The sequence below is a fragment of the Rhinopithecus roxellana genome, chromosome 15 (assembly GCF_007565055.1).
Source record: "Rhinopithecus roxellana isolate Shanxi Qingling chromosome 15, ASM756505v1, whole genome shotgun sequence".
NCBI lineage: Eukaryota > Metazoa > Chordata > Mammalia > Primates > Cercopithecidae > Rhinopithecus > Rhinopithecus roxellana.
The window spans coordinates 32188461-32214546 of NC_044563.1; the positions used below are offsets into that span (position 1 = coordinate 32188461).

Sequence of the window (26086 nt, forward strand, 5' to 3'; positions counted from 1 at the left end):
ACATGTCACATTTGACAGGGCTTCCTAACTAAGCCATCTGAGAAAGGTCTTATGATTCATGGCTTAGATGCTGTCCCTGAGTAAAAAATCTGTGAGTCCTTGAAATCTTTTTGTCAGTTCCTCGAACTGTTGATGTACTGATTAATACGTAAAAACTGACATTGAAAAGAACACTGACTTGTTTCTGAATCATATAAACTTTGATTTTCTTGTGCACAAAACATTTTAGCTTGTATGTTGTCATCTGCAGCCAGTGACTAACCTGTGTACCGTACCCTCTGATGAAAAAAAACCCAACTCTGACATGAGGGGTCCTCCTTCCTTTGCCTAAACTTTCTTCTAAAACCCTTCCAACGTGTAACATATTTTGAAACATGCCCAACTTTGCTGGTAAGTCTTCTTGGGTGGATCCTCACATTTAGCTTCCGATAAGTCAAATTATTTCTACCTCAACAACCTTAATTTCCGTGGACACTTGTCAGAGTATTTCCTCCTGTCTTTCCATCATCCACTTCCTGTGAGCTGTTCAGAAGCAGCTCTCTGCAGCCTCAACACCCACCTACCTGCAGGCCGCCCCTCTGCTGGCTCCCAGAACAAGGCTCTGATTGGGATGGCAGAGGAAAGAGAAACGGGACCAGCAGCGCTACTCAGGCCTCAGACGGGTCATACTCCACACTCACCAGCGTTTCCACGCCACCATCTCACGCGGAGCTCCTGGAAGGGTCCAGTGCTCCGTCTGCAAGGGACCATCTGTCTACACCGCTCGATTGGCCTTTTACGGCACTGACTGTTCTTTGAAGTTTTTACAGCTCCTTCTAACTCATTTCACTGTGTTGGAAATGTTGGGGGTGGGGAGTAAAGGGGGCCATCCCGTCCACAGACAGTTGCTTGCAGAAATGATTTTCAAATTCCCGGGTGCCAGGACGTGAGGAGAATGCGGCCGGTAGGGACTGGAGAATTTTCAAAGGTGCCGCTCAGTGGGAAAATCCCTTTGTCGGAGAGAGGGCCCGAGGGGCGCGGGACGCAGCCGCGCCCACCCCGCCCCGCGTCACCGCGTCTCCGGAAGTTCCATGCCCCTGGGTACTCGGTTTCCCCGGATGGTTCCGGAAGAGCGCGGCGCGGCTGGTTGAGAGCGCAGGGCAGGCCCGGAGGCCGCTTCGGCAGCCTGGGCGACGCGTAGGCGCAGAGCCAGAGGGAAGCGCTTTGTTTCGCGTGTGGTTCCCGCGCCTGCGGGCGCGCGGGAGAGGCGCGAATCCGAGTGCCGCGCGCGCCCCGGGGACTTAAACCGACTGAGCGCGCGAGGTGGGACTGCAGGAACTGGAGCGCCCGGGTCCCCGCCCCGCCCCGCCCGCGGCGGAGGCAGTGAGCGCGAGAGCCCAGCGGGGTCGCTGGGAGCCGGAGGCACCGAGACACAAAGGCAGGCGGGATGCGGGAGCAGCTGGGGAGCAGGCAAAGGGAAAGCGAAAGCCGCGTGCCCGGCCGGTGACAGGGTGAAGGCGCCGCGCAGCTCTCCGGACGCCGGCAGTACCAGGTCCTGCTTGGCTGAGCCTGGCGCGCCGCAGCCATGGCCATCGCCCACCTGGCCACGGAGTACGTGTTCTCGGATTTCTTGCTGAAGGAGCCCACCGAGCCTAAGTTCAAGGGGCTGCGACTGGAGCTGGCCGTGGACAAGATGGTTACGTGCATTGCCGTGGGGCTGCCGCTGCTGCTCATCTCGCTGGCCTTCGCGCAGGAGATCTCGATTGGTAAGCCTCGCCCAGGACGGAGGGGAGTGGCCGCCCCGGTCTGGCCCGGTGAGCTGCGATTTTACGGCTCACAGGCCCGAGCCTGGGCACGCCCAGCTGTGATGGTAGTGAGCGTCAGGAAGGACAGTGGTCCCAGTTTTGTGGTCCAGAGCGTTCTTTGCCCAAGTGTTTGTTCCATTGGTACCCTGGTCTACTCTGCTCGCATCCCTACTCCTCAGTTCTTTTGTTCCTTATGCCCCACTGATCGGATTGTGGCTTACAGTTTATGTTCCACCCTTAGAATTGGCACCTTGCCACCAGATTTGCCAAGAATAGCTGTATCCCCGTTTTTCACCCCTGTCTCCTACGTACTTGTGCAGCCGCTTAAAATTTTGCACCAGAGAAGTTCCTGAGTGGTTACATGGAGAATGTGAAGACCGGTGCTCCATGAGAAGTGTGTTCTTTCACTATCTTACATATAATTGGTGTTTGCTGAGATCTTAGCTCTCTAGGGTTGTGCATGATGGGAAATGTCTGCACTTGGCAGGCATTAGAGGGATCTTCCACTTGGACGGTCTTACGAATGTGAGATGAACAAGTCCCCTTCCTGTAAATTCTCATTTGAGTTTCATAACTGTTGTGTGAGATTGGAAAATCTGGTGGTTTGGGCAGGATCATGTGGCTATGTGGCTTATCTTCCTTATCAGCTGTTCTGACTTTCCACACAGGAGAGAGTGTTTATGAACCAACAGGAAGGTAGTGCAGGAAGGTTTAATACCGTTCTGTGGCAGGGGGTAGAGAGAGGACCCAGTGCCACTGGACTTTGGGAAAACTTTTGTCAGAGGGTGAGTGGGATTTGGATAAGCAGGAGTAAGACCTTTGTTAAGGTTTTGAGATGGCAGAGAATGTTATATGTTCCTGGAAAGAGAGACACAGTGACCGTCCTAGCCAAGGCAGGAGGATAAGTCAGAGTTCCTGGAGTCTGAGAGTGAATATGGGCCTGGGTCAGCCAGGAACAGAAAAGTGTAGGCTGATGGTTTCAGAACTGTGAAGTTATTGTTTGAGCAGAGGACAGACTGGTTGAAAACAACATTAAGTAAATACTAGCCTGATGGTGGCATTTAGGGTCTGGGAAGAAGGTGAGAGGATGGGGCCCAGAGGGCTGGGTGCCAGAGAGCAAGGCATCAGTTGAAGTCTTGTGCAGAGAAGATGTGAAGAGTGGAAGAAAACAGGTGGGTGATTGCTGTGAGATCAAGGAGTAAATAAGCAGCACTTGAGTACCTAGTTTTTAATAGGCCATGAAGGGCAGTACTGGTTGAACACGCTGTGGAGGTTGTATGTCTGGATGATTGGAGTGTGGTGTTGGTGGGAATTGTGAAGTTGAGGGAAGAGTTGATTAGGAAAGAGTGACGGTGAGTGTGATTTTGCAGTCCGCAGCATTAAGAAGTTCAGTTTCGCAGGAAGTTGCCAAATTCATGGTGGAAAATAAGTTTTTAGTTTTCCTGCTCTTTGCATAGGCATAGTCATCGGGATTTTCTTTAACTTTCCATTTGACAGTGAATTGAGGCTTCCAGCTGAAAGGGAAACCACCAAATAGCATGAGTCATGGAGATAATCTCTCCCTTCAGTCAATTCCTCCTTCAGTACTGGTTGTGTGCTGAACTCGGTGCTGACCTCCAAGCACCCAGGAGTAAAAGAGGCATGGTACTTGTCTTTGTGGTGCAAGTCTTGGGTACCTGGTTGGGACAGAAAGGCAGGAGGGAGGAGTTAGTCACCCTCTATGACTAATCTCCACCTCTAGCGCATGTATTAGAGGGACTCTAAGGCACCTGCACCTGTAATGCCTTAGGTGTAACATCTAAGGTGTAACAACATTGGTGGGCTGAGAGGTATTTTTGGGGTATTGGGAGTGGTTTTACCTAGCAAGAGTCTGAGGTCGTGTTGTGTACATAGCACTGTGTGCTGAGGGAGATGGGAAAGGATTTTGAGACCTTGTTCTTGCCCTGCCTTCTCCCTGTCCTGTGGCAATTTACTATGCAGTTGCGCACTAGAACATATCTGTTAGCACGTAACGCCATTCAGCTGTGTGTAATTCAGCACCCAGACAGGTGTTGAGCTATGAGCTCCAGGCTGGTGAAGGTTGGCAGGCACCTGGGTGAGGAGCTATCGAGCAGACTCCCATGTTTTCTGAAGTGTTTTCAGGAGTTCCAGGGGAGGACAGACATGTGGGATGAAGCTAGCAGGACCAGGGAAGACCTATTAGATCAGGTATACATTTAGATAAAACCAGAAGAAGGGCTTTTGAGAAGAGGGGAGAGGTACATAGATTAATACATGGAGTTGGTACAGTGGGAGGGATCATGGTATGCAGCATTTAATTTTGTGTAGTTAGTAGTATGCACTCAGCCAAAAGAGATAAGAACAACAATAAAGGGAGAGTGAAGTAATTGAAATGGAGCTGGCACTTTGCCCACCATATTGGTCAATGAACACAAGCCCCAGGAAGACACTGAGATAAGGCCTGCAGACTTAAAACATGGCTTCATCCTCCCTCTGCTGATAATTACGCCTTCCCTCTCTGGTGCTTGGAATACTGTTTTGTTGAACTTAATACAGAGCTTTATAACCGTGTCTATGCGTGTTTTGCATGGAGATTGAAACTACTCTATAAACATTTGTTGAGTGAATGAAAGGTGATAGCTTTTGGCATCATCAGACGTTGTTGATTGATTCTGGTGTGCATGATGCTGTACCTTGGCAATGGGGTGTCAGACACACGTAGGACATAAGAATCTTTTCTCTGGAAGCACAGTCTGGTGGAGAAGTTCAACGCATAACCCTCCTAATGCAGGATTCATGAAACCTGGGCAGTGTCCGAAGTGTATACTAAAGCCTAATGCTGTGGGAAGGCAGAAGAAGGTTTTTTCTGACTCAGGAACGCTGAGAGTTTCAGGGCAGAGTTGGCCCCTGAGGCAGGATTCCAAGTGTGTGGAGCAGTGTTGGCCGAAGCTGAGATGTGCGAGACAACGTGTGGCCGCTGGAGCTTTAGCGGCACAGTCACATGGAGAGGTGGAAGCCAAAGTAAGGGTCCAGGGGCTCCACATGAAAGAGGGCACAACAAATCCCATTGTTTTCCTGTTTGTGTTGGGCTGTGTGTGTATATATATATAAAATCAGAAACGAGAAAATCAACTGTAATTACATGTTTTTCCTTTTTCCACCTGTATGACAAATTAGTATATATAAGAATTCATCTCTTGTGATATAAAATCCCCTCAAGCGTAAAATAAATTATATTTTCCATTGACTTCCCCAAAATTAAATTCTCTGTCAACTGGTGTTTGGTAAAATAGGATTCAAGTTGAAACGTTGTGGTGATTTTTCCTTTAAATAAATGATTTTTTACTTTAAAGGTAATCCATTAAATAAAAAATGTGCATGGATTGTGTTTTAGATTTAAGAGTAGGTCCTCTGTGGGGGTGGGAGTGTTGCAGGTCAGAGAGAGGGAATGTCCTCATATGATAAAATACTTGGCTTCGTATTAAAGGCTTCCCTTTAGTCTTTGGCCTGTTCTCTTAGTTGTTCAGCCCACTGGGCTCCTCTCAGAAAAGAGGGACTGAGCCTGCACGGGCCACAGAGACCCATGGGCATGGCAGCGAGCTGACCTTTATCAAGCCCTGCTGGGTGGCAGCATGGTGGCTGCAGGTGAAGCGTCCACTCCTCGGAGGTTCTGGCCCCTCCCCTCCCACAGCAGTTCACACAGGTCCCACGTGGTAGGCACTGGTGTGGGGCTGCCTAGGCTGGTGGGGACTGTGTTGGGGACAGAGAGCAGAAGGGACTCTGCCTTGCTCATTCACCAGATCTTGGTCTGTCTGCCCACAATCACAGGTTGAAGGGTCACTGCAGAAGTAATGTGGTCTGGAGGGGCATAGCAAGTTTGATGCCATGGTCAAGGTGGAGGGCAACTTTGGTAGTCTTTGTGGCAGCCTGTGATCCTCAGCCACTCATTGGTCCAGATCTGCCCTGTGATAGTGAGAATTACAAGCAGAAACACTCCTGAGGGAGTGGCAAGGAGACTCTTCTGAGTTGTGCCTGGGAGCATTTTGAAGGCTTTTAGACAGTGAGATACTAAGGATTGAATGTCGGAACTAAAATGTGCACCTGTCTGGTTAGGTCTGATACTTCTACTCAGCCTTTCTAAAATACTGCAGGCCTGCTTCCCCTGAGATTCAGTTGGATAGGGGGAAAATAAGTGATGCACAGCAAAAGGCAGTTTAAATTTAATTGTGACTTTAGGCTAGAAAAGCTGTGTGGTGGGAGCCAGAGGAGGGAGAATCAGTGGTTTCACCAGCCCTCATTTTTTCTTCCTCTTGCCTTCCATCATGTCTTGCCTTCAACAAGTGCTCCATAGAAATGTAGTGAAGGAAGTGCCAGAGCACACTAGGGAACTCTCCCAGAGTGGCTGTGCTGAGGGAGTGGACGGGGTGTTCTGGGTAAGGGTCCCAGTTGCTTGGAAGTGCGCCCTCTGAGTGCCATTTAATGATACAAGTGCTGTCCTGGGTCAGGCCTGTCCTGGCCACCTCCCAGACATCTGCCTCTGATGATAGCAGTCAAGGATGCACGTCATCATGACAGGTAAGTTGTCCCACTTGATTTATAAGCTCAGGTTATATTGCATGTGCCTCAGATTCTTTTTTGTGTTATTTTTGTGATGAGGAAGAATCTGTGTTCAGAGTGCAGAGTGACTATACTGTGGAAGAAGGATGAATGTGATCTATGTGGCTTGGATACCCTGTGGGTGTTGCCTTGTGCAAACTGCTGGGAGGCAGTGCCTTGAGGCCCTTCATTTCTAACACATCTGTTCTCAGGTACCTCTAGAGGTGCAGCACATTTCATTGAGGGGGAGAGGTTTAGGAAATGGCTGGGTGACAACTTGTGTAGAATGTAAGCATGATTGCATGACGTGACCTTCAAGCTCTGAAATTCTAGAAGTATTTCTCTAAAGTTATGAATTCCGTTAGTGTGCTACAGTTATGGACTGAATGTTTGTGTATCTCCCAACCCCAAAATTCATATGTCAAAGCCCTGATCCCCAGTGTGATGCTAATTGGAGATCCCTTTGGGAGGTAATTAGGTTTGGATGAGGTCATGAGAGTAGTACCTTCATGATGGGATGCCCTTAGAAAAAGAGGAAGAAATCCCTCTTTCTCTCTCCCCTCCCCCTTCCTCCCTCTCTCCCTCTTTCCCTCTCTCCCACTATCCCCCTTCCTCTCTTCTTCCCTCTTCCTCTCTCCACAAGTGTGGCCACAAGGAAAGGTGTATGAGCACACGGGGAGAAGGGGGCCATCTGCAAACCAGGAAAAGAACTCTCACCAGACACCGAATCTGCTGGCACCTTGATCTTGAACTTCCCAGACTGTGGGAAAATAACTGTTGTTTAAGCCACCCAGTCTGTTGGGTTTTCTTACAGCAGCCTAGATTAAGACAAAACTGCCAACAGACCAGACTCTGAATGGGATTCATGTTCAAGGGGTCTTTTGACAGGGCCTCCTGTGCCCTATGCTTAGAGCTGTACAAAGCCTGAGGCCTCAGGGGCTGCTTTGATTTCCTGGTGCCTCACGTGGCATGTATCTCCTGGGAAGGAGAGCCCCCGTCTCCTGCCAGGATGTTTCTTGCCCTGAGTCTGGCTGGCTGGACCAGGTGGGGAGCTGGGGCAGCCAGTAGTCTACTAGGGAAAGGGTGTCTGGTCAGCCGGGGACCCTGCCTCCCTCCCTGACTGACCTCCCAGTGGGCAACCACCGTTCTGGGCAGAGAAGGACTTGGTCTTTCTGAATTAGTGCTGCTCTTTTGCTATCATTACAGGGCAGGCATTGGGCCAGCCCCAGTGAGCCAAAGGACAGATATAACTGCAGCTGCTTCCAATATGGTTTACTTGGAGTTCTCCTTTCACTTCCTGCAACTGAGTCAGCGACTGGGTGGCTTAAGTTATCTGCTCTGTTGTGGCTGAATTTAGACCTGTTTTTGGGAATATCTTCAGGCTGCTGTTTAGCATGTACCAGATCGATTATTTTCACGGTTGTCTATCAGAGTGGGTCAATATTTAGGGTCTCATGGCATAGGTCCTATAATAGAACATCTTCAACTCACACTTAACCAAAGAGCCAAGAGAGACTCCTAACCCCTCCAGAAGGATGCGTGCTGTCCAGAGAGTCTACTGTTGGATACATGTTTTACTTTGTTAATGCTTTTCTTGTACAAGTAGTACCTAAATACATTATCATGGTAAAGGATTCATAAATCTCTTTCACCATGTGCTGAAGGTAGGTGGACACTTTGTGCAGCCTTATTGCTGTACTTTGTCTATATTAACATGAAGTGTACAGCTTATTTTGTTTTTCTCACTTAGTATGTTTGGAGAGCTTTCCGAGCCAGTACGTAGGTGTCACCTCACTGTTTTATAATAGAAGAGTATTCCATAGCTTAGAATATACTTATAATTCATCTAAGCAGTCCCCTAATGATGGACATTTACATTCTTTCAAAAGTTCTACTCATACATAAAGCTTGTTTGCATGAAAATCTTCGTAAATATTTATCTCCTCCCAACATTAAAAGGAAAGGAGACTGTAGCAGTATCAGTTTCCAGAAGGACGAAATCATTTTCCAGAATAGTTTTGCATTCCTGTGTTCCTATTTGAAATAAGTGGAAAAACAAAACAAAACAAAACACAGCCCTGTACACTATCCAGCTCTAACTCCTGCAAAATGTGACTGCATTAGAAGTTTGGAAGAAGCATTTTGATGTGCCCTTGGTTTTAAGAAAGAAAGGACCTCCTTCAGGGGGTAGAATTGCAACTTTAAGTTGAACTTCATGATGCATGTTCTCATAACACTCTAAGTTTCCTTTCTAACATTTACCACAACTTGAAGTTAGGTAATTACTTGCATATTTATTTGTTGAATACTGTAAGTTCATTTAGGGCAGGGACCATGTGTCCTTAAAACTTGATACATAGAAGTATTAGGTGGCTCCCACGTTGCTATGAAGAAATACCAGAGACTGGGTTATTTATAAAGAAAGGTTTATGTGGCTCATGGTTTTGCAGGCTGTACAGGAAACCTAGTGGCTTCTGCTTGGCTTCTGGGGAGGCCTCAGGAAACAGTCCTGGTGGAAGGCAAACAGGGAGCAGGCACGTCTTATATGGCAAAAGCAGAAGCAAGAAAGAGTGGGGGGAGGTGCTACACATTTGTAGTGGCTCACACCTGTAATCCCAGTACTTTGGGAGACCGAGGTGGGTGGATCATGAGGTCAAGAGATTGAGACCATCCTAGCCAATATGGTGAAATCGCGTCTCTACGAAAAATACAAAAAAATTAGCCAGGCATGGTGGCGCGTGCCTGTAGTCCCAGCTACTTGGGAGGCTGAGGCAGGAGAATCACTTGAACATGGGAAGTGGAGGTTGCAGTGAGCTGAGATCGTGCCTCTGCACTCCAGCCTGGCGACAGAGTGAGGCTCCATCTCAAAAAATATAATAATAATAATAGACAAATAGATAAAACCTGAAAATAGGTCTTAGGACCTTCGTGGACTCTAGGTTTGGATTAGCAACATCTCTAAAAAACCATGCAAACACCTTTTTTTTTTTTTTTTGCAGTGGTTGCTTCCTTGGATTGCATCCTTGTCAAACCCCTGAGGCAGTGAGAGCTTGATCCGCAGTAGAGAAGGGGAGGCAGTTTGGGGCCATTTGCCCTGGCTGAGCTAGGATCTCTGGGTGAGGCAGGCCCAGCTTCATGCCATGGGGTTTCTGAGAGCAGCAGGGAGACATTAGTTGCTGGGGGAGAAGGGGGCCTAAAGAGAATCTGCCATCTGCTTGCTACCAGGCACACCTGTAGGGGGTGAAAAGGGTGGTGGGGAGGGGACTCTGTTGTTTTTTTAATAAATTCTCTATATAGCTCACACTCCTTTTTAAAATATAAGTATTTATATATGTATATTATATGATTATAAAGATAAAACTTACTCTAGAAAATACAGAAGAGAAAATAGCGGTAAATCTATAATACCACCAGGGATAACCACTATTCTATCTTGGTCTATTTTCCCCCAGGAATATAAGTACAGGAGATATATATATATATATATCTCCGGTAACTTTTAAAAAGTTTTAAAAAAACCAGACACCTAAGTCAAGGCCATGTTACCATGTTCTTAAATTGTCGTACACTTGATTTTTTTGTTGGCAGTGATGTGGAATGTTGTGCAAATATGTCAAAATTTAACTGTTTCACAATTTTTGTAATATAAATAGCATTGTGAAGAACACTCCTGTACATAATAAACCACCTCTCTAAAGATCTCAGTATTTCAATAGATTGTATAATTCTAATTACAAGGTCAAAGTATACGTAGACTTTTTTTTTATTATTATTATACTTTAAGTTCTAGGGTACATGTGCACAACGTGCAGGTTTGTTACATATGTATACTTGTGCCATGTTGGTGTGCTGCACCCACCAACTCGTCAGCACCCATCAACTCGTCCTTTACATCAGGTATAACTCCCAATGCAATCCCTCCACCCTTCCCCCCCCCCCATGATAGGCCCCGGTGTATGATGTTCCCCTTCCCGAGTCCAAGTGATCTCATTGATATCATACGTAGACATTTTTAAGACTTGGCCGGTGTGGTTGGGTTGCCCTCTAGATAGACCCCCAATGGACACTTATCCCCAAAGCTGAGGGAGTGGCTTTCCTCACAGCTGGCAAAAGTTAGTGGATTATCATCCACAGTTTAATAGGTGAACAAAGGTGTGCCATTGTTTTAAGTCGCATTTGTTCAGTTACAGCATTGAATGTTTTTTCATATGTAATTTTTCCATTTATATAATTCTGTGAATTGTCTGTTCTTATCTTTTGCTTATTTTTCCAAGGGGATGTTGGTTTCTCAATGGGTTTTATTAACTGTTTCTATGTTTCAAATATTTTCTAGCTAGACTTTATTGTATTTTGTTTTCCAGTGGTCAGTCTCCTTTGAATTCTGTTTATGTTAAGCATTTTTGTTTTTTAATTTTTAATTTTCATGGGTATGTAAAGGTATATATTCATGGGATATGTGAGATATTTTGACACAGGCATACAATGTGTAATAATCACATAGGAGAAATTGGGTATCCATCACCTCAAGAATTTATCCTTTGTTACAAACAATCCAGTTATACTCTTTTAGTTATCTTAAAATGTAAAATTAAATTATTATTGACTACAGTCACCCTGTTGTTCTATCAAATACTGAATCTTATTCATTCTTTCTGTTTTTATGCCCATTAACCATCCCCATTTCCCCTGATGCCATCCCTCAGTAACCTTTTCAGTATAAGTTTTGATAAGCAGAAATTATTTTGTCGTTAAAACTACCTATCTGTTAATTATTTCTTCAGTTCCATTATGATTAGACTGTCATAGCCCATCCTTTGATCTATCAGTTTTTTAAAATGATCTTTAATGATTTTATTTGAACATTACCTCTACAGTCTGTTTTGTTCTTTTGGTGCTGTAAGTCAAGACTCTAGCTGATCATCCCCTCATTGTCATTTATTGAGGAACCCGTTCTTTATTCATTGATCTGTGATGATTTCCCAATCATATAGTCAACTCAAGTAAGTGAGCCTATTTTTGGGCTTTTCATGTTGTTCCACTGGTCTGTTAATTTTCATGAAAATACCAGACCATCCATTTTGTCACTGCTTTCATACTGGCTTGTTTTTACATGTGAGTAGATACCTAGGTAAATTACAGTTATAAAATATTAGAACTATGAGCAGGGAAACTGAAGCTCAGCAATCTAAGTGAGTGACTTGCTTGGCACCAATTGTCACATCTCCTTAGCAGATTAATTTCTCATAGTATATTAAATATTTAAAAGGCTCTTGAATTAATGGAAGAGCATCATTATCAGCAGGATCCTTACTGGAAACTTGTCAGGCTATCTAACTACTGGACTTTTTAAAATATTATAGTTATGAGGAACACTATTTTGATATATAATAAATATTTATTTGGTCTTTGGTTTCCCAGCACTCTGGTGATGAGGTCACTGATGGCAGTGGTCTCCTGGGTAGCCTTGTGAGCCAGGCTTGTTGCCAAGGGAACCAACCATGTGATTAGAGGGTTGAGACTCTCAGCCCCAACCCCTGACCTCATGGGAGGGGAGAGGGGCTGAAGCTTGAGTTGATTTCTGGTGGCTCATGATCTACAACCATGCCTCCATAGAAACCCAGGGAGAGGGTTCAGAGGGCATCCAGGTTACATCCACACTGGGAGGGTTGTGCATCCCAACTCCATGGGGACAGAAGCTCCTTCACTCAGGACCCTTCTGAACCTCGCTCTGTGTATCTCTTCACCTGTCTGTTCATTTGTATCCTTTAAAAGATCCTTTTTCGTAAATTGGCAGTAGTTAGTAAAGGGTTTGCCTTAGTTTGTGAGTCACTCTAGCAAATGAATGAACCCTAGGAAGCGGTTGTGGGACTCCTCAATTTATAGCTGGTTGGTCAGAAGTTCTATTACTGCTGTTCTTGTAATTTTGGGAAGCTGTAATAGATAATGGATGGGCTAAATAGAGTAGAAATGCTTTGAAAAAGATTACAACTTTGAGATCGGTTCAGAAGGTGGTGAATATTTTAGTGTGAAGGATAAATAGCCTATACAGGGACTTGGCACCTCAGCTAATGAGACAGACCCATTCATGGGCACCCCATGGCTGTCCTGGGGTGCTCACTGCATCAGTCCCAGCAGGTCCCCCCCACCTTACTGCTGGTATGGCAGTGGAGGGAATTTTCCAGTTTAATTTTTATTTGCCAAATGTCTATATATGTCAAAGTTCATACATTAAGAGGAAAAATTAAAGCCCTACCCTTTTTTGTGGACACACCTCAATCTCAGTTTCTTCCCCAGAGGTAACTACTGTTCCTGTTTAGTGCATATTCTTTTACAGTGCTAATTTTTTTTTTGCAATTTGCTCATTTATCTTTTGTATGTCCCAGAGATATCTTCATGTTAGTGCATGCAGATCTGCCTCATCTTTTTAAATGTGCCACAATTTTCCATCATGTGACTATACCTCAGTTCATTTAACCATCTGTTCATGGGCTAGTATGTTCATTCCACTTTTTCCTACTACAAACAGTGGTTCAGTGAACATCCTTGCATGTGCTTCTTCGTGCAGAATGTGTTTCTCTAGAGCCGTGGTTCTCAAACATTTTGGTGTTAGGACCCATTTACACCCTTAAAATTTCTTGAGCATTCCAAAGAGCTTTTGTTGTCTATCGGTATTTATCATATTAGAAATTAAAACTGACAGATTTTAAAATATTTATTAATTGATTTGAAGTAAACCCATTACATGTTCAAGTATAACATTTTTATGAAAAATAATTATAAAACAAAAACTTAGTAATAAGAGTAGCATTGTTTTCTATCTTTGAAAATCTACTTAATGTTTCATTTCGTAGTAGATGACTGGATTCTGGGTTCTTGTTCATTATGTTGTGATAATCCACCTCAGTAGCCTCTAAAACTGCACCGCCTACAGTCATGAGAGAACGAGAGTAGAAAAGCAAGTAACATCGCAGTATCGTGAACATAGGTTTAATGTCGTGAACCTCCTGAAAAGGTCTCAGGTTCCAGGGTTTCCAGACCACATTTTGAGAACCATTGCTCTAGTGGAGTTTGAAGTCAGAGGGACAAAAGTTGTGCACATTTTAAATTGAAAAGGCACTTTCAACTGCCTTCCAGAATACCAGTTTACACTCCCATCACCAACACGGGCCAGACCCTCTGCCCCGCTTCTTTACCAATGCTTAATAGTTTCAGAGTTTTAAATTTGCCATTCTTAATGGTTAAAATGGCATCTCACTGTTTTAGCTTGTAGTTCCGTATTTACACTAGAATTTCATGAGACACACATTTCTGGGCTCGCTGTGACACTTGGCAATGTCTAGTAACTGTCCCCTCCCTCCCCAGTGCCCACCCTTTGGCCTGGGACGTTTCATCCTAGAGAGACTGATAGGTCTCAACTTGTTTTGCTTGGCTTATGAAATACCCCTTCATTCTGAAATCCATCTTAACTATTTTTAAATCAATTTTTTTAAGCTAAAAGGTTTAAAAAAAAACCCTAGTTGTTTCACTTCTGAGCTCTCTGTTTCCTGTTTAAATTTAGTCAACTAGCAAATATTATTTATTAGGAAATGTGAAATTGTCTGCCAAAAAAATCTTTCTTTCAAATGTTAACATCTGCTCTACATTTCATGATTTAATGTAAGGGTTCTTAAGTTTTCAAAAAGCATAGCTGCTGCCCTGTGGGAAAGTTATTTTTTGGAGAGAGACATTCTTATTTGGCTGTACCCTTGGTTGGTGAGATTTACATTTCCTCCCTGACAACACCAGATGGTTCATTTGCAGAAACCCTTTTAATAAGATAATATGTAGAAAGAAGCCTGACACGTACTTGGTATTCAATAAATGTTGGTTGATGCTGAACTAGTGTAAATTAACCTTCTACAACATGAAGGTGCTTTGCAAAATTGTGAGCCTCCAACAAAGCTGAGACAGAGGCCTCACGCTTCTCTCCAGCTCCCACTCAGATTCAGGTGCCATTTAGCGGGCTCTGGAGGCTCCGCTGGGATGACATTGACTGATGGTAACTAGGACTTGCTGCCTCCAGTGTCCTTAGATAAGGGAGAGTCCAGAGGCCGATGATCTTGACATTCTTCTTAATAAGGCCTCATTCCTTTTCAATAAGCATTCTAAGCCTTTATGTTCTCAGCGGATTTTCTTTGTTGCACACATTGACATGAATAATGGAACAGAAAAATGATGCCCTTTTAAGAACTGAAGGCACATTCTTAGGATACTTACTGCTTAACAGCAAGGAAGAGCTGCAAGGAGCATGTGTGGCCAGAAGGCAACTCGCCTTGGGATCAGTGTTCCCTGTAACATTGGAGGGCATCGTTATCAGATGCACTCCAGTGCACTTCAGAGCTCATGCCTGCCTGATGGTAATGATTCTTTTTCATTTGTTGTCTACGTTCATTCATGTTCTCCTTCATCGGAAATGTATGCATTGAGCATTCTGCTGTACGCTAGGGTCCCATGGTGAAGAAGGCAGTCTTGGTCCTGGGAGCTCGTAGCCTCGCAGGGGAGACAGCTCCTCAGTCATTTCGGAACTCTGGCTGTGATCAGAGCTTTGGAACAAGTGCCATGGCGAGGAAGCCTCACCCGGATGGGGCCTTGGGGGTGGCTTGCTGAGGAAGCAGCACTCCAGCTGTGTCATCCCTAGCATTGTGAAGCCTCTTGGGGAAAAATGAAAATGCCTTCTTGGAGAATCTGAAAGAGAATCAGTGTTTCTGGAACCTCCTGAGTAGGGAGAAGAGTGAGTGGTATAAAGTGATTAGAGAGACAGTCAGGGGTCTGATCAAGGAGGGCTTTGCGGGATTTGGATTTTAGAGTTATCCAGTGAGCAGCTGTAGGGCTTCTAACTGTGAGTGACATGATCGAATACACATTTTAAAAATCTCACCCCAGATACTTCATGGAAGATGGATTAGACAGAACCAGAAGCGGATGTGGAAGGTGAATGAGAAGCTATTTCAGTAAGTTTCGGCTTACTGACTTGTGTGAGCTTGGAGGATCGGCACTGTCTTACACAGTCATGCATCTGTGATGGTTAATACTGAAAAAAGATTAACATTTGAATCAGTGGGCTGGGAAAGGCAGACCCACCCTTAATCTGGGTGGGTACAATCTAATCAACTACCAACAAGGCTTGAATATAGGCAGGCAGAAAAATGTGAAGAGAGACTGCCAACCCTCCCAGCCTTCATCTTCCTCCTGTGCTGGCTGCTTCCTGCCCTCAAACATCAGACTCCAAGTTCTTCAGTGTTGGAACTCAGACTGATTCTTTCCTCCTCAGCCTGCAGGCAGCCTATTGTGGGACCTTGTGATCGTGTGAGTTAATAAACTTCCCTTTATACATGTGTATCTATTCCATTAGTTCCGTCCCTTTAGAGAACCTTCACTAATAGAGCATTCTTTAACAATGGGATACATTCCGAGAAATGAGTCATCTCGCAATTTCATTGTTGTGCAAACACCAGAGCAAACACACAAACCTAGATGGCATAGTTTTGTTTTTAGACTGCAGACTTGTGAATACTGTAGGCAGTTGTAACACAGTGGTAAGTATTTGTGTATCTGAACATACCTAAACATAGAAAATATTTTTACTCTAGTAAAAATATGGCATTACAATCTTACAGGACCACCATTTTATACACAGTCCCTCATTGACTGAAACACTGTTGTATGGTGCATGACTGTGTATCTTGGAATCCATTGTGGTACTTTGTTTCCTAAAAATTTATCGGGAGCCTTTACTGGGAGCTCCATAGGCATGCCGGATTCCTCCCTCCTGTTTTTACATGTTTTTACATGTGAGTAGATACCTAGGTAAATTACAGTTATAAAATATTAGAACTATGAGCAGGGAAACTGAAGCTCAGCAATCTAAGTGAGTGACTTGCTTGGCACCAGGGATGCTGGAGCTGATTTGGGAGGGACCTGAGCTGGTCACATCAGTGAGTCTGCTCTGAGGCTTCATGACAGCTTTCCAAGCCAGGCCAGCCCGGTGTATGGTAAGGAGGAGGGCTGTGCCTGGCAGCCGTGGGTCAGGTCTGGTGTGGGTGCCTAGTCCTAGATGGGTCCTAGCAGTTGGCTTTTAGTACTGGCAGAACAGGAAGTCCTGTCTGCTGAGGGCCTGTGAGAAGTCCCTAGGGGCCTGGCCAGAGCCCTGGAGGTAGACAGCCAAAGCAGTGGGTGTCCCAAGGGGAAACACTGCTGAGGCCCCACTGCACGCAGGCATTCACTCTTGGTGCCTTCCCCTGCTGTCCTTAGGACCAGTGTTAACTAACAGCCACCGTATATTAGCCCTAGTCAATGAATGACCTTGTGGCTAGGTCCTTTAAGCATGATATTTTTCCCAGCACCAATCCTTCAAAATAGATTTTCATTTTTGAGAGACTGTGTGGAATAGTGATTAAGGCATGAGTTATAAAGCCAGACTTCCTGGGTTCCAGTTCTGGCACAGCACACATTCATTGTGAGACCTTGGACGAATTCTGGAATTTCTCAGTGCCTAGCCTCCTTGTCAGTAAATGGGGCAGTGATAGAATTCTCACCTGTGTCACAGGGTGAGAATTAAATAAATTAGCACGTGAAGCACTGGAACAGTGTCTGCTACGTAGGAAGCACTCACCTCAGGTTAGCTGCTAAACATCCCCTAATCCTGTTTTGACCCTTTGGCAGGTGAGGACCTGGGGCTGCTGAGGTTGGGGAATGTGTCTGGGGCACACAGAGTGGGGCTGGAGTGCATTGTTCTTTCCAGAGCCTGGGTTCTCAGGCACTGCTGTGTGCTCTCTGCCCCTTCCTGTCATATGTCTGAGGGAAACAGGACTGCATGGGGCAAGCTCACAGCCCAGCTCAGAAGCTGCTGGTTTGTCCTGGGTCTCCGGCTCTGCTGCCCTGGGATTATCTTCCCCATCCCTTGGATTCCTGCTGGGGAGGGTTCCTAGTCTGTTAAGTGTCACCACCAACCTCACCCTCGGTTCAGCACCACAGCCTCAGCTGGTCATTAGGAACGTGGGTGTATGGATTATAGCACCACTGGGGACTTGAAAACGTAAGGCACGGCTCCCCACCCTCACCTGCCAAACCCTCCTTGCCTTTACTCATAAATTTAAGTCTGGACTTACCAGCCTGCCACCCCAGGATGTCCTTTATCTGACCCCAGCTTGACTGTGTGCTCTGGGCACAGTGGTCTGCTTCCTGTCCTAAATGGGCTGTCAGTTTTAAAGACTCAGTATTTGCTTGTGCTGTTTTCCCAGCCTGGGTCCCCTCCTCTCCTCCTTTGAATATGAGCATTTGTCATGGTTCAGCCATTACCCTTATGTGATTTGTTTTCATCCACAATAATTGGTGGTTTATATCCTTGACCGCCTCCACCGGACTGTAAGTCCTTGGAGGGCCGGGACCATGTCTTCTTTATCTTTGAATCCCTTGCATTGCATATGGTACCATGTACATAGTAGGTACCCAGTGAATGCTTTTTGGGTTAAGCTCCACACTGTTGAGCTGAGTGCCTTAGGGAGAATACCTGTGCTCTGTTGCCCCATGTAGAAATGGGAAGAATGGAGCCCTGGGGAGGGCGTGCTGCTGGCACAAAGGCCGTGTGGCGTTAAATACCCATCTCTGATGAAAAAGTGTGGGTGTCCTTTTCTTTTTTGAGGTTCCTTGAAAAAGCATTTGCCATTCTAGCATCTGCATCTGTCTTGGGTTTTTGTCTATTTAGAATGCCCTTGTTTGCAAAGAGGTCTCATGACCAGTTGTCTACATAATAGTAACAGTCGTTGTAAGTCCTTTTCATGTTGCCAGAGTCACTAATCTTTGATTCAGTACTGAATTTAAACACTCAAGGCCTTGTCCTGCACAAAAGGATTTCTTTGTTGCAAGAACTACAAAACCCAGCTTTTAAAAGGCATCTTTGAAGGAGAGTTGATGCAAAAGGACTTAATGAAGTTGGATCTAGTTTCAGGCTGTGGCCGCTTTAAATCTAACATCCCGGTTATCCAAGGAGGCCTGCTTTCAGTGATGTGTTTGCTCTACTATTTTAGACGAAAAGACAGATGGGTAAACAAATAAATATGAAATTCATGATAAGTGCACGGAAGAAAATAATAGAGGATGCGACAAGGGAGCCCTCCGTTCTTCTATCTCCAGTGCTTACTATGGTCCCTGACAAAGAAATAAAAATACTAGTTCCTATTTACTGAAGTCTTACTGTGTGCTGGTACTATAGCAGACATTTTATTTAACCCTCATAGGAATTCTATGAGGTTTTACTAATGAGAAAACCTCAGAGAGGTTAAGTTGCTGGGAAGTAAAAGAGAAAACCGAATGTCTGTTGAATATAATAGAATCTTTTTTAAAGCAACATTCAGGAATAAAGACTCCAGAGAACCTCTATTTATAGAAGACTTACCTAACTTTTCCCCTTTAAGCTAAAAGTGCCTTCTCCGTATCTTTTTTTTTTTTTTTTTGAGACAGTGTCTCTCTATATTGCCCAGACTGGAGTGTAGTGGTGTGAACACGGCTCGCCGCAGCCTTGACCTCTGGGGCTCAAGTGATCCTCCTGCCTCAGAGTCCGATGTAGCTGGGACCACAGGCACACGCCACCACGCCTAGCTAATTTTTAAATTTTTTTGTAGAGACGGGGTCTCACTTTATTGCCCAGACTGGTCTCAAACTCCTGGCCTCAAGCAATCCTCCCAAAGTGCTGGGATTATAGGGGTGACCCATGGTGCCCAGTCCTCCTCACCCATATCTAACTGGATTTCCACTTGTATCATGCACATTAGGCCTTTGTGTCAGTGAAGACCAGCTGAAGAGTAATTTTGTTCTAACCCTTCTTCTGCTTGAAGAAATCTATTAAAGCTGCCCCTTGACCTTAAATAGTCTGTTCCTTTAACATTTTTCTGAAGTCAATCCCTCTTCCTCCCCCTCCCCATTTTTTTCCATCATTCATTTCTTATAATGCAAAAACCAAGACCAAGCACATTTCCTCTAGGGAACATGTGACCAGTCTGGGATTGCTGCAAGGATTCACTTCCCAGCTCTCACATGTCACATTCCTGTTGTGACATTTTTGATGATGTCATTTTTTTGATCTGGCCCTTTCCTTCCATGGGTCCAGCTTCTGTCCCCACCAGGTGAACGCCACGCTGCCAGTCCCCTCCACCCTGCCAGCAGTCTTTCCAACTCCACACAGAGTAGCCTTAGGTGCTCTGGGTAGGGTTCTCACACTCCAGCCATTGACTGTAGGTGGCTAGTCTTGTCAGCTCTGTGGTTTTTAATGAACTTGGGCCTAGAGCTCAGGACCAGGTTTCTGGGGAGATTGGTGCTGGCCCTTTCTTGCTGCTGCTTGTGTTACGGGCTGGCCTTGCATTCCACAGTGCCCATCCTTCTCCACTCCACCCAGCCCCCATGGCCTGTCTGCACCTTCTACCCCCGCTTTCCCCTTGGCTTTGTTTGACCATGTGCTCCATCTTAGAAATGCTATTATACAGTGCGCTCTGTTCTTTGTGCATTTAGTCCTTACGTGTGTAACTCGGCAGCCTCAACCTTTTTTTATATACCCCTTGATTGTGCAAGCGTGTTTTTATCAGGATTCTAGTGCTCTTGGTTAAAAAAAAAAATTGCGTAGATTTTCCGGCGATCTGCCCCAAACCTATATGCTCCATAAGCACTGTTATTTTCATGACTTTGCAGAACATGTTTGTGAACATATCAATAGTTGTGTAGCAGAGATATTTGTTTTTCTTTTATGCCTTCTATCTAGCTTTTTGCATTCATCTTCATTTCATGGAACCAAAATCTTCAGCCTGTGCCAGGCTCGGACCTAGAGGTGATAGAAGAGATTCCTTGCAGACATGTGCTGTGACTGTATCTTCATACCATCTCCTGAGTTATTGCAGTAGATTCCTATCTGGTCTCTGCTTCTGTTCTTGACCCCAGATAGTTATTGACATAGTGTCCAGAATAAACCTTTTAAAATGAAAAATCAGAAACTACCTTTGCTTTAAGAATTCTGAAATTATTTTGTGTACAGTTTGGGATTGAGTAAATGAATAACTATAGATACTGTTGGGAGCCAGGATTCTCACTGTGAAAGAAGAAAGAACGAACATGGGATGGGGGAAGATGAAGAAGAACCCAGTGGTAGTGGATTAGAAGTAAAAGTTTCTGTTTCAGTTTACAATTTTTTATAAAAGATTTCTTTTCTAGTTTCTGCTGAAGGGCCTAGGAACAATGACATCTTAGTAACAAGGAGCACGTTGAGCACCCAAATAATGGTTTTAAAATTTCTTTACCTACCAAAAGGAACCCAGAGCTCTTTGCGGAAATGGTCAATTGTGGAGTGGAAACAGAAAGTACACGACAAGCCCAGAACATTTTGTACCAGGATGCATGGGACTGCTCAGGAACAGGGGAACATGTCAAAGGACACAGGAGCTAGTTTGATAGGAACCATTTGAACATCATAGTGAATAACAGTAATGGATTATAAAATATTGAATAACAGAGGATTACATGAGTCCATATTGATAGTAAAAAATTAAGAGAAAGCTCCTCTTAATCCATTGCAACTAATATATGTAGAAGGAACGGATCAAGTTTGAAAAAAAAACTTTATTTTGCAACCACATCAAAGTATTTGATTCACCACTGGGTGAAAGTGTGTTCTGGGATACAATGTTGACCCTGTCTCCGAGGGTCCCTCCACAGACCTCTTACCATTGCAAAGGGGGAAAGACACTTTTACAGCAGAAGAGACCTAGCAGACAGCACCTTGACTAAGTGCCCACCATAGCTGACATTGCCTAGTTATGGGGGAAGGGTAATCCGATGCTCCTGGGGTGCTGTCCTGAGGACCCACAGCCCTTCCTCGGGATTCCTGCCAGCAATGCAGAACCTGGATTGGAGTGTGGAGAAACAATCAGACAAACCCAAATTGAGGAGCATTGCATTAAACAGATGATGCTCGCCACACATGTTAGGGTCACAAATGACAGAGAAAGACTGTGGAACCGTTCCAGGATAAGGTGACTCAGGACAACTAGTGCAGTGTGTAGGGCAGGACTGGATCCTGGTTGGATAAAAACAGTTGCTATAAGGCTTGTTTGGGAGATCTAACTATAGATAATTGCTTGTATCTGGTATTTTAAGAACTTTGGTAATTGCACTAGATTATTTAAAGAGAATATCCTTGTTTTAGAAGATACACACTTTTGAGAATAAAGGGTCAAGATCTCTGTAACAAACTCTTAAGTGGTTCAGAAAAGTAAAGGATATATTATAATATACATAGAGAGAGAGGGTGTGTGGCAGAGTGTTAACACTGGTTGAATTTAAGTGCTGGGTATATCAGATTTCATTGTAATAGTCTTGTAATCTTTTGGTAGGTCTGAAAAAATTTTCAAAATAAAATATTCAATTTTAAAAAGATGAGGTAAATAGAGCAAAATGTCAGTATTGATTTAAACTCTTAAGTGTCTGTTACATTATTTTCTGTATGTTTGAAAATCTGTATTTATCATCTGTAATCTAATGACAAAAGTAAAAAATATATATTTAAATACATCCAGTACTTTCATCTTAATATACCGTTGAGTTCTTCTGATGCCTTTTTTTCCCTGGTACCCAGGTCATGAACTTTTTTTTCCACTAGACAGTGGTGACATTTACATTGGAATTGTATGGGTTTTTTATGTGGTTTAGACCTTGTGGGTGTGCGAGGGACTGGACTTGCTAACACAGGGAGGAAACCCCTTAAACTGCTACTTAGTTTTCTTGTCTGTCCGTTCTTGTGGGTGTCATCCTGTCTTCGTGGTTGCTTGTGGCTGTAATCTGCAGCCCAGCCTCCTCATTTCTGTTCCTGCATGTAGCAGGCTGCTGTTGCTCACGCCATCATTCCCAATTAAATTAGATAAGCCTTGTAGGTTGCCTTCTGAGGCCCAGCAGCATGGTTGTTTGTTCTCTTTGGCTGTGGGGTTGAGTGGTCACACCCTGGACCATGTGTTTGGCAGGTACAGACTATTAATTCTTCCCTCCGTCTGGTGAGGGCAGTGCTGTCTTGAAAGTGCCATGTCTGATCTTTTGGACTCACAGGGGCAAACCATTCATTCTAAAATGCCCTGGAGTTATTTGTTGCTCTATTCAACAGGAATAGGGAGGGAAGCATCTGGGGCTTCTTGTAACTCATTTAAAAGGAAACATTTGATGATGCCCAGCTTTAGCTAAGGAGCAGTTGTTAGCCCTGATGTGTTTTCTTTAAAAGCCAGGCTTAGCTATGGAAAAGAAAGACCTGGTGAACCAACGTGGTTTAAAGGAAAAAAAAAAAAAAGAAGTATTTCAATTCCATTTTTTAGGTTGGGCTGCAGAGGGTACTTATATTTTCTCACTGGTTTAAAACATGCGTGTGCGTCAGAGTCAGTTCCCGCAGAGGAAAAGTGAAGGCAGTAATGGACAATTTGGGACTTCCGGAATATATTTAATTTCATGTGTTTGAAGCTAAAGATGGGTTTGGATTGAAGTCTGCTGGAAAGGTAAAAGGAGAGGAATTTGGCTTGTTTTTAGTAAGAGAAGTTATTCTGAGATTCTTGTAACATTACTGTATTTTATGATAGTTGGGAACTATAAGTATTGGGCCAGAATACCCTTCGGGGCAAACGTCATTTGGTCTTATTATGTTGGGGTTAGAGGTACTTTAAACAAATTCAGTACCTGTTTCATCCTTCTGAGTGCTTGTTGCTTTTCTGTGTTTTTGTTTTCAGAGCTGACCACTGTCTATCTCTTCTCTATACCACACATTCAGGATCCTCTTTGTATGATTGTTCTCACTGAGAATTTATAATAGAGTAGTTTTCAGATCTTTTGGCAACGTTAAAATATAGCCAGACCTTTCAAGTTTGGTGCTCTATGGGTTGTAATATAATCTACTTGGATCCCATATGTATGGGGTATGTGTGTCTACAATTTACATTAAGGTGAATTAAACCAACTTTTTGTTTTATAAAGTAAAAACATTTTGCAGACTTTTAAAGTAGTGTGTATATGCTAATGATTGTACTTGATGTAATCATTATCATATTCTCTGTTTTGCCGTTGTGCCTCCAGAACAGCAACCCCAGGATTTTCTCTCCTGGCTCCTTCCTTCTCATCCCTCCATCTCTGACCTGAATTTCTTTAATAATTTATGCTTTTCACCTCCTCTTCCTTGTGTTTAGAAGGTAGAGAGAGCTGAGTTGACATCCCAGCTTCACAACCCACTAGCCATGAGATCACAGTGCCTCACACCTCACTTTCCTCACCTGTATTATGGGGGTGAGGGGAGGTTCCAAGATGGCCAAATAGGAACAGCTCCAGTCTACATCTCCCAGCATGAGCTATGCAGAAGACGGGTGGCTTCTGCATTTCCAACTGAAGTATTGGGTTCATCTCACTGGTGCTTGTTAAACAGTGGGTGTAGCCCAGGGAGTGTGAGCTGAAGCAGGGCAGTGCATCGCCTCACTTGGGAAGCACAAGGGGTCGGGGAAATCCCTTTCCTAGCCAAGGGAAGCCATGACAGACGGCACCTGGAAAATCGGGTCACTCCCACCTTAATACTGTGCATTTCCAACGGTCTTAGCAAGCAGCACGCCAGGAGATTATATCCCATGCTTGGCTCAGAGGGTCCCACGCCCACAGAGCCTCTCTCACTGCTAGCACAGCAGTCTGAGATTGAACTACAAGGTGGCAGCAAGGCTGGGGGCAGTGCATCCGCCATTGCTGAGTCTTGAGTAGGTAAATAAAGTGGCTGGGAGGCTCGAACTGAGTGGAGCCCACAGCAGCTCAAGGAGGCCTGCCTGCCTCTGTAGACTCCACCTTTGGGGGCAGGGCATAGCTGAACAAAAGGCAGCAGAAACTTCTACAGACTTAAATGTCCCTGTCTGACAGTTTTGAAGAGAGTAGTTGTTCTCCCAGCACGGAGTTTGAGATCTGAGAATGGACAGACTGCCTCTTCACGTGGGTCCCTGACCCCTGAGTAGCCTAACTGGGAGGCACTTCCCAGTAGGGGCCGACTGACACCTCATACGGCCGGGTACCCTCTGACACGAAGCTTCCAGAGGAACGATCAGGCAGCAACATCTGCCTTTCTGCAATATTTGCTGTTCTGCAGCTTCGGCTGGTGATACCCAGGCAAAAAAGGTCTGGAGTGGACCTCCAGCAAACTCCAACAGACTTGCAACTGAGGGTCCTGACTGTTAGAAGGAAAACTAACAAACAGAAAGGACATCCACACCAAAACTGCATCTGTATGTCACCATCATCAAAGACCAAAGGTAGATAAAATCACAAAGGTGGGGAGAAACCAGAGCAGAAAAGCTGAAAATTCTGAAAATCAGAGCACCTCTTCTCCTCCAAAGGAACACAGCTCCTTGCCAGCAACAGAACAAAGCTGCACAGAGAATGACTTTGACAAGTTGAGAGAAGAAGGCATCAGAAGATCAGGTAGTAACAAACTTCTCTGAGCTAAAGGAGGATGTTCAAACCCATCGCAAAGAAGATAAAAACCTTGAAAAAAGATTGGACAAATGGCTAACTAGAATAAACAGCGTAGAGATGACCTGATGGAGCTGAAAACCATGGCACGAGAACTACGTGATGCATGCAAAAGCTTCAGTAGCTGATTCGATCTAACTGGAAGAAAGGGTATCAGTGATTGAAGATCAAATGAATGTAATGAAGTGAGAAGAGAAGTTTAGAGAAGAAAGAGTAAAAAGAAATGAACAAAGCCTCCAAGAAATATGGGACTATGTGAAAAGACCAAATCTACGTCTGATTGGTGTACCTGAAAGGGACAGGGAGAATGGAACCAAGTTGGAAAACACTCTTCAGGATATTATCCAGGAGAACTTCCCCAACCTAGCAAGGCAGGCCAGCATTCAAATTCGGGAAATACAGAGAATGCCAAAAAGGTGTTCCTCGAGAAGAGCAACTCCAAGACACATAATTGTCAGATTCACCAAAGTTGAAATGAAGGAAAAAAGATTAAGGGCAGCCAGAGAGAATTACCCACAAAGGGTTTACCCACAAAGGGTTACCCACAAAGGGAAGCCCATCAGACTAACAGCAGATCTCTCGGCAGAAACTCTACAAGCCAGAAGAGAGTGGGGGCCAATATTCAACCTTCTTAAAGAAAAGAATTTTCAACCTAGAATTTCATATCCAGCCAAACTAAGCTTCATAAGTGAAGGAGAAATAAAATCCTTTACACACAAGCAAATTATGAGAGATTTTGTCACCATCAGCCGTGCCTTACAAGAGCTCATGAAGGAAGCACTAAACATGGAAAGGAACAACCAGTACCAGCCACTGCAAAAACATGCCAAAATGTAAAGACCATTGATGCTGGGAAGAAACGCATCAACTAACAAGCAAAATAACCAGCTAACATCATAATGATAGGATCAAATTCACACATAACAATATTAACCTTACATGTAAATGGGCTAAATGCTCCAATTAAAAGACACAGACTGGCAAATTGGATAAAGAGTCAAGACCCATCAGTGTGCTGTATTCAGGAGATCCATCTTATGTGCAGAGACGCACATAGGCTCAAAATAAAGGGATGGAGGAAGATCTGCCAAGCAAATGGAAAACAAACAAAAGCAGGGGTTGCAATCCTAGTCTCTGTAAAACAGACTTTAAAC

General features: G+C 44.5%; 1 protein-coding gene and 1 long non-coding RNA gene across 3 annotated transcripts in view; one reads left to right on the top strand and one right to left on the bottom strand.

Annotated features, from left to right (window-relative positions):
* The window catches only part of LOC115893589, an 84473-nt gene extending 83570 nt beyond the window's left edge, over nucleotides 1-903 (bottom strand). For both annotated transcript variants that reach the window (XR_004053648.1, XR_004053647.1), the window contains exon 1: nucleotides 681-903. This is a non-coding gene — a long non-coding RNA (uncharacterized LOC115893589). The remainder of the gene's footprint in view (nucleotides 1-680) is intronic.
* A 182-nt stretch (nucleotides 904-1085) lies between these two features.
* PANX1 (pannexin 1) overlaps nucleotides 1086-26086 on the top strand; it is a 60455-nt gene continuing 35454 nt past the window's right edge. Inside the window, exon 1 of the mRNA XM_010354845.2 lies at nucleotides 1086-1745. Coding sequence (XP_010353147.2) covers nucleotides 1565-1745 — 181 coding nt within the window. The 5' untranslated portion in view covers nucleotides 1086-1564. The remainder of the gene's footprint in view (nucleotides 1746-26086) is intronic.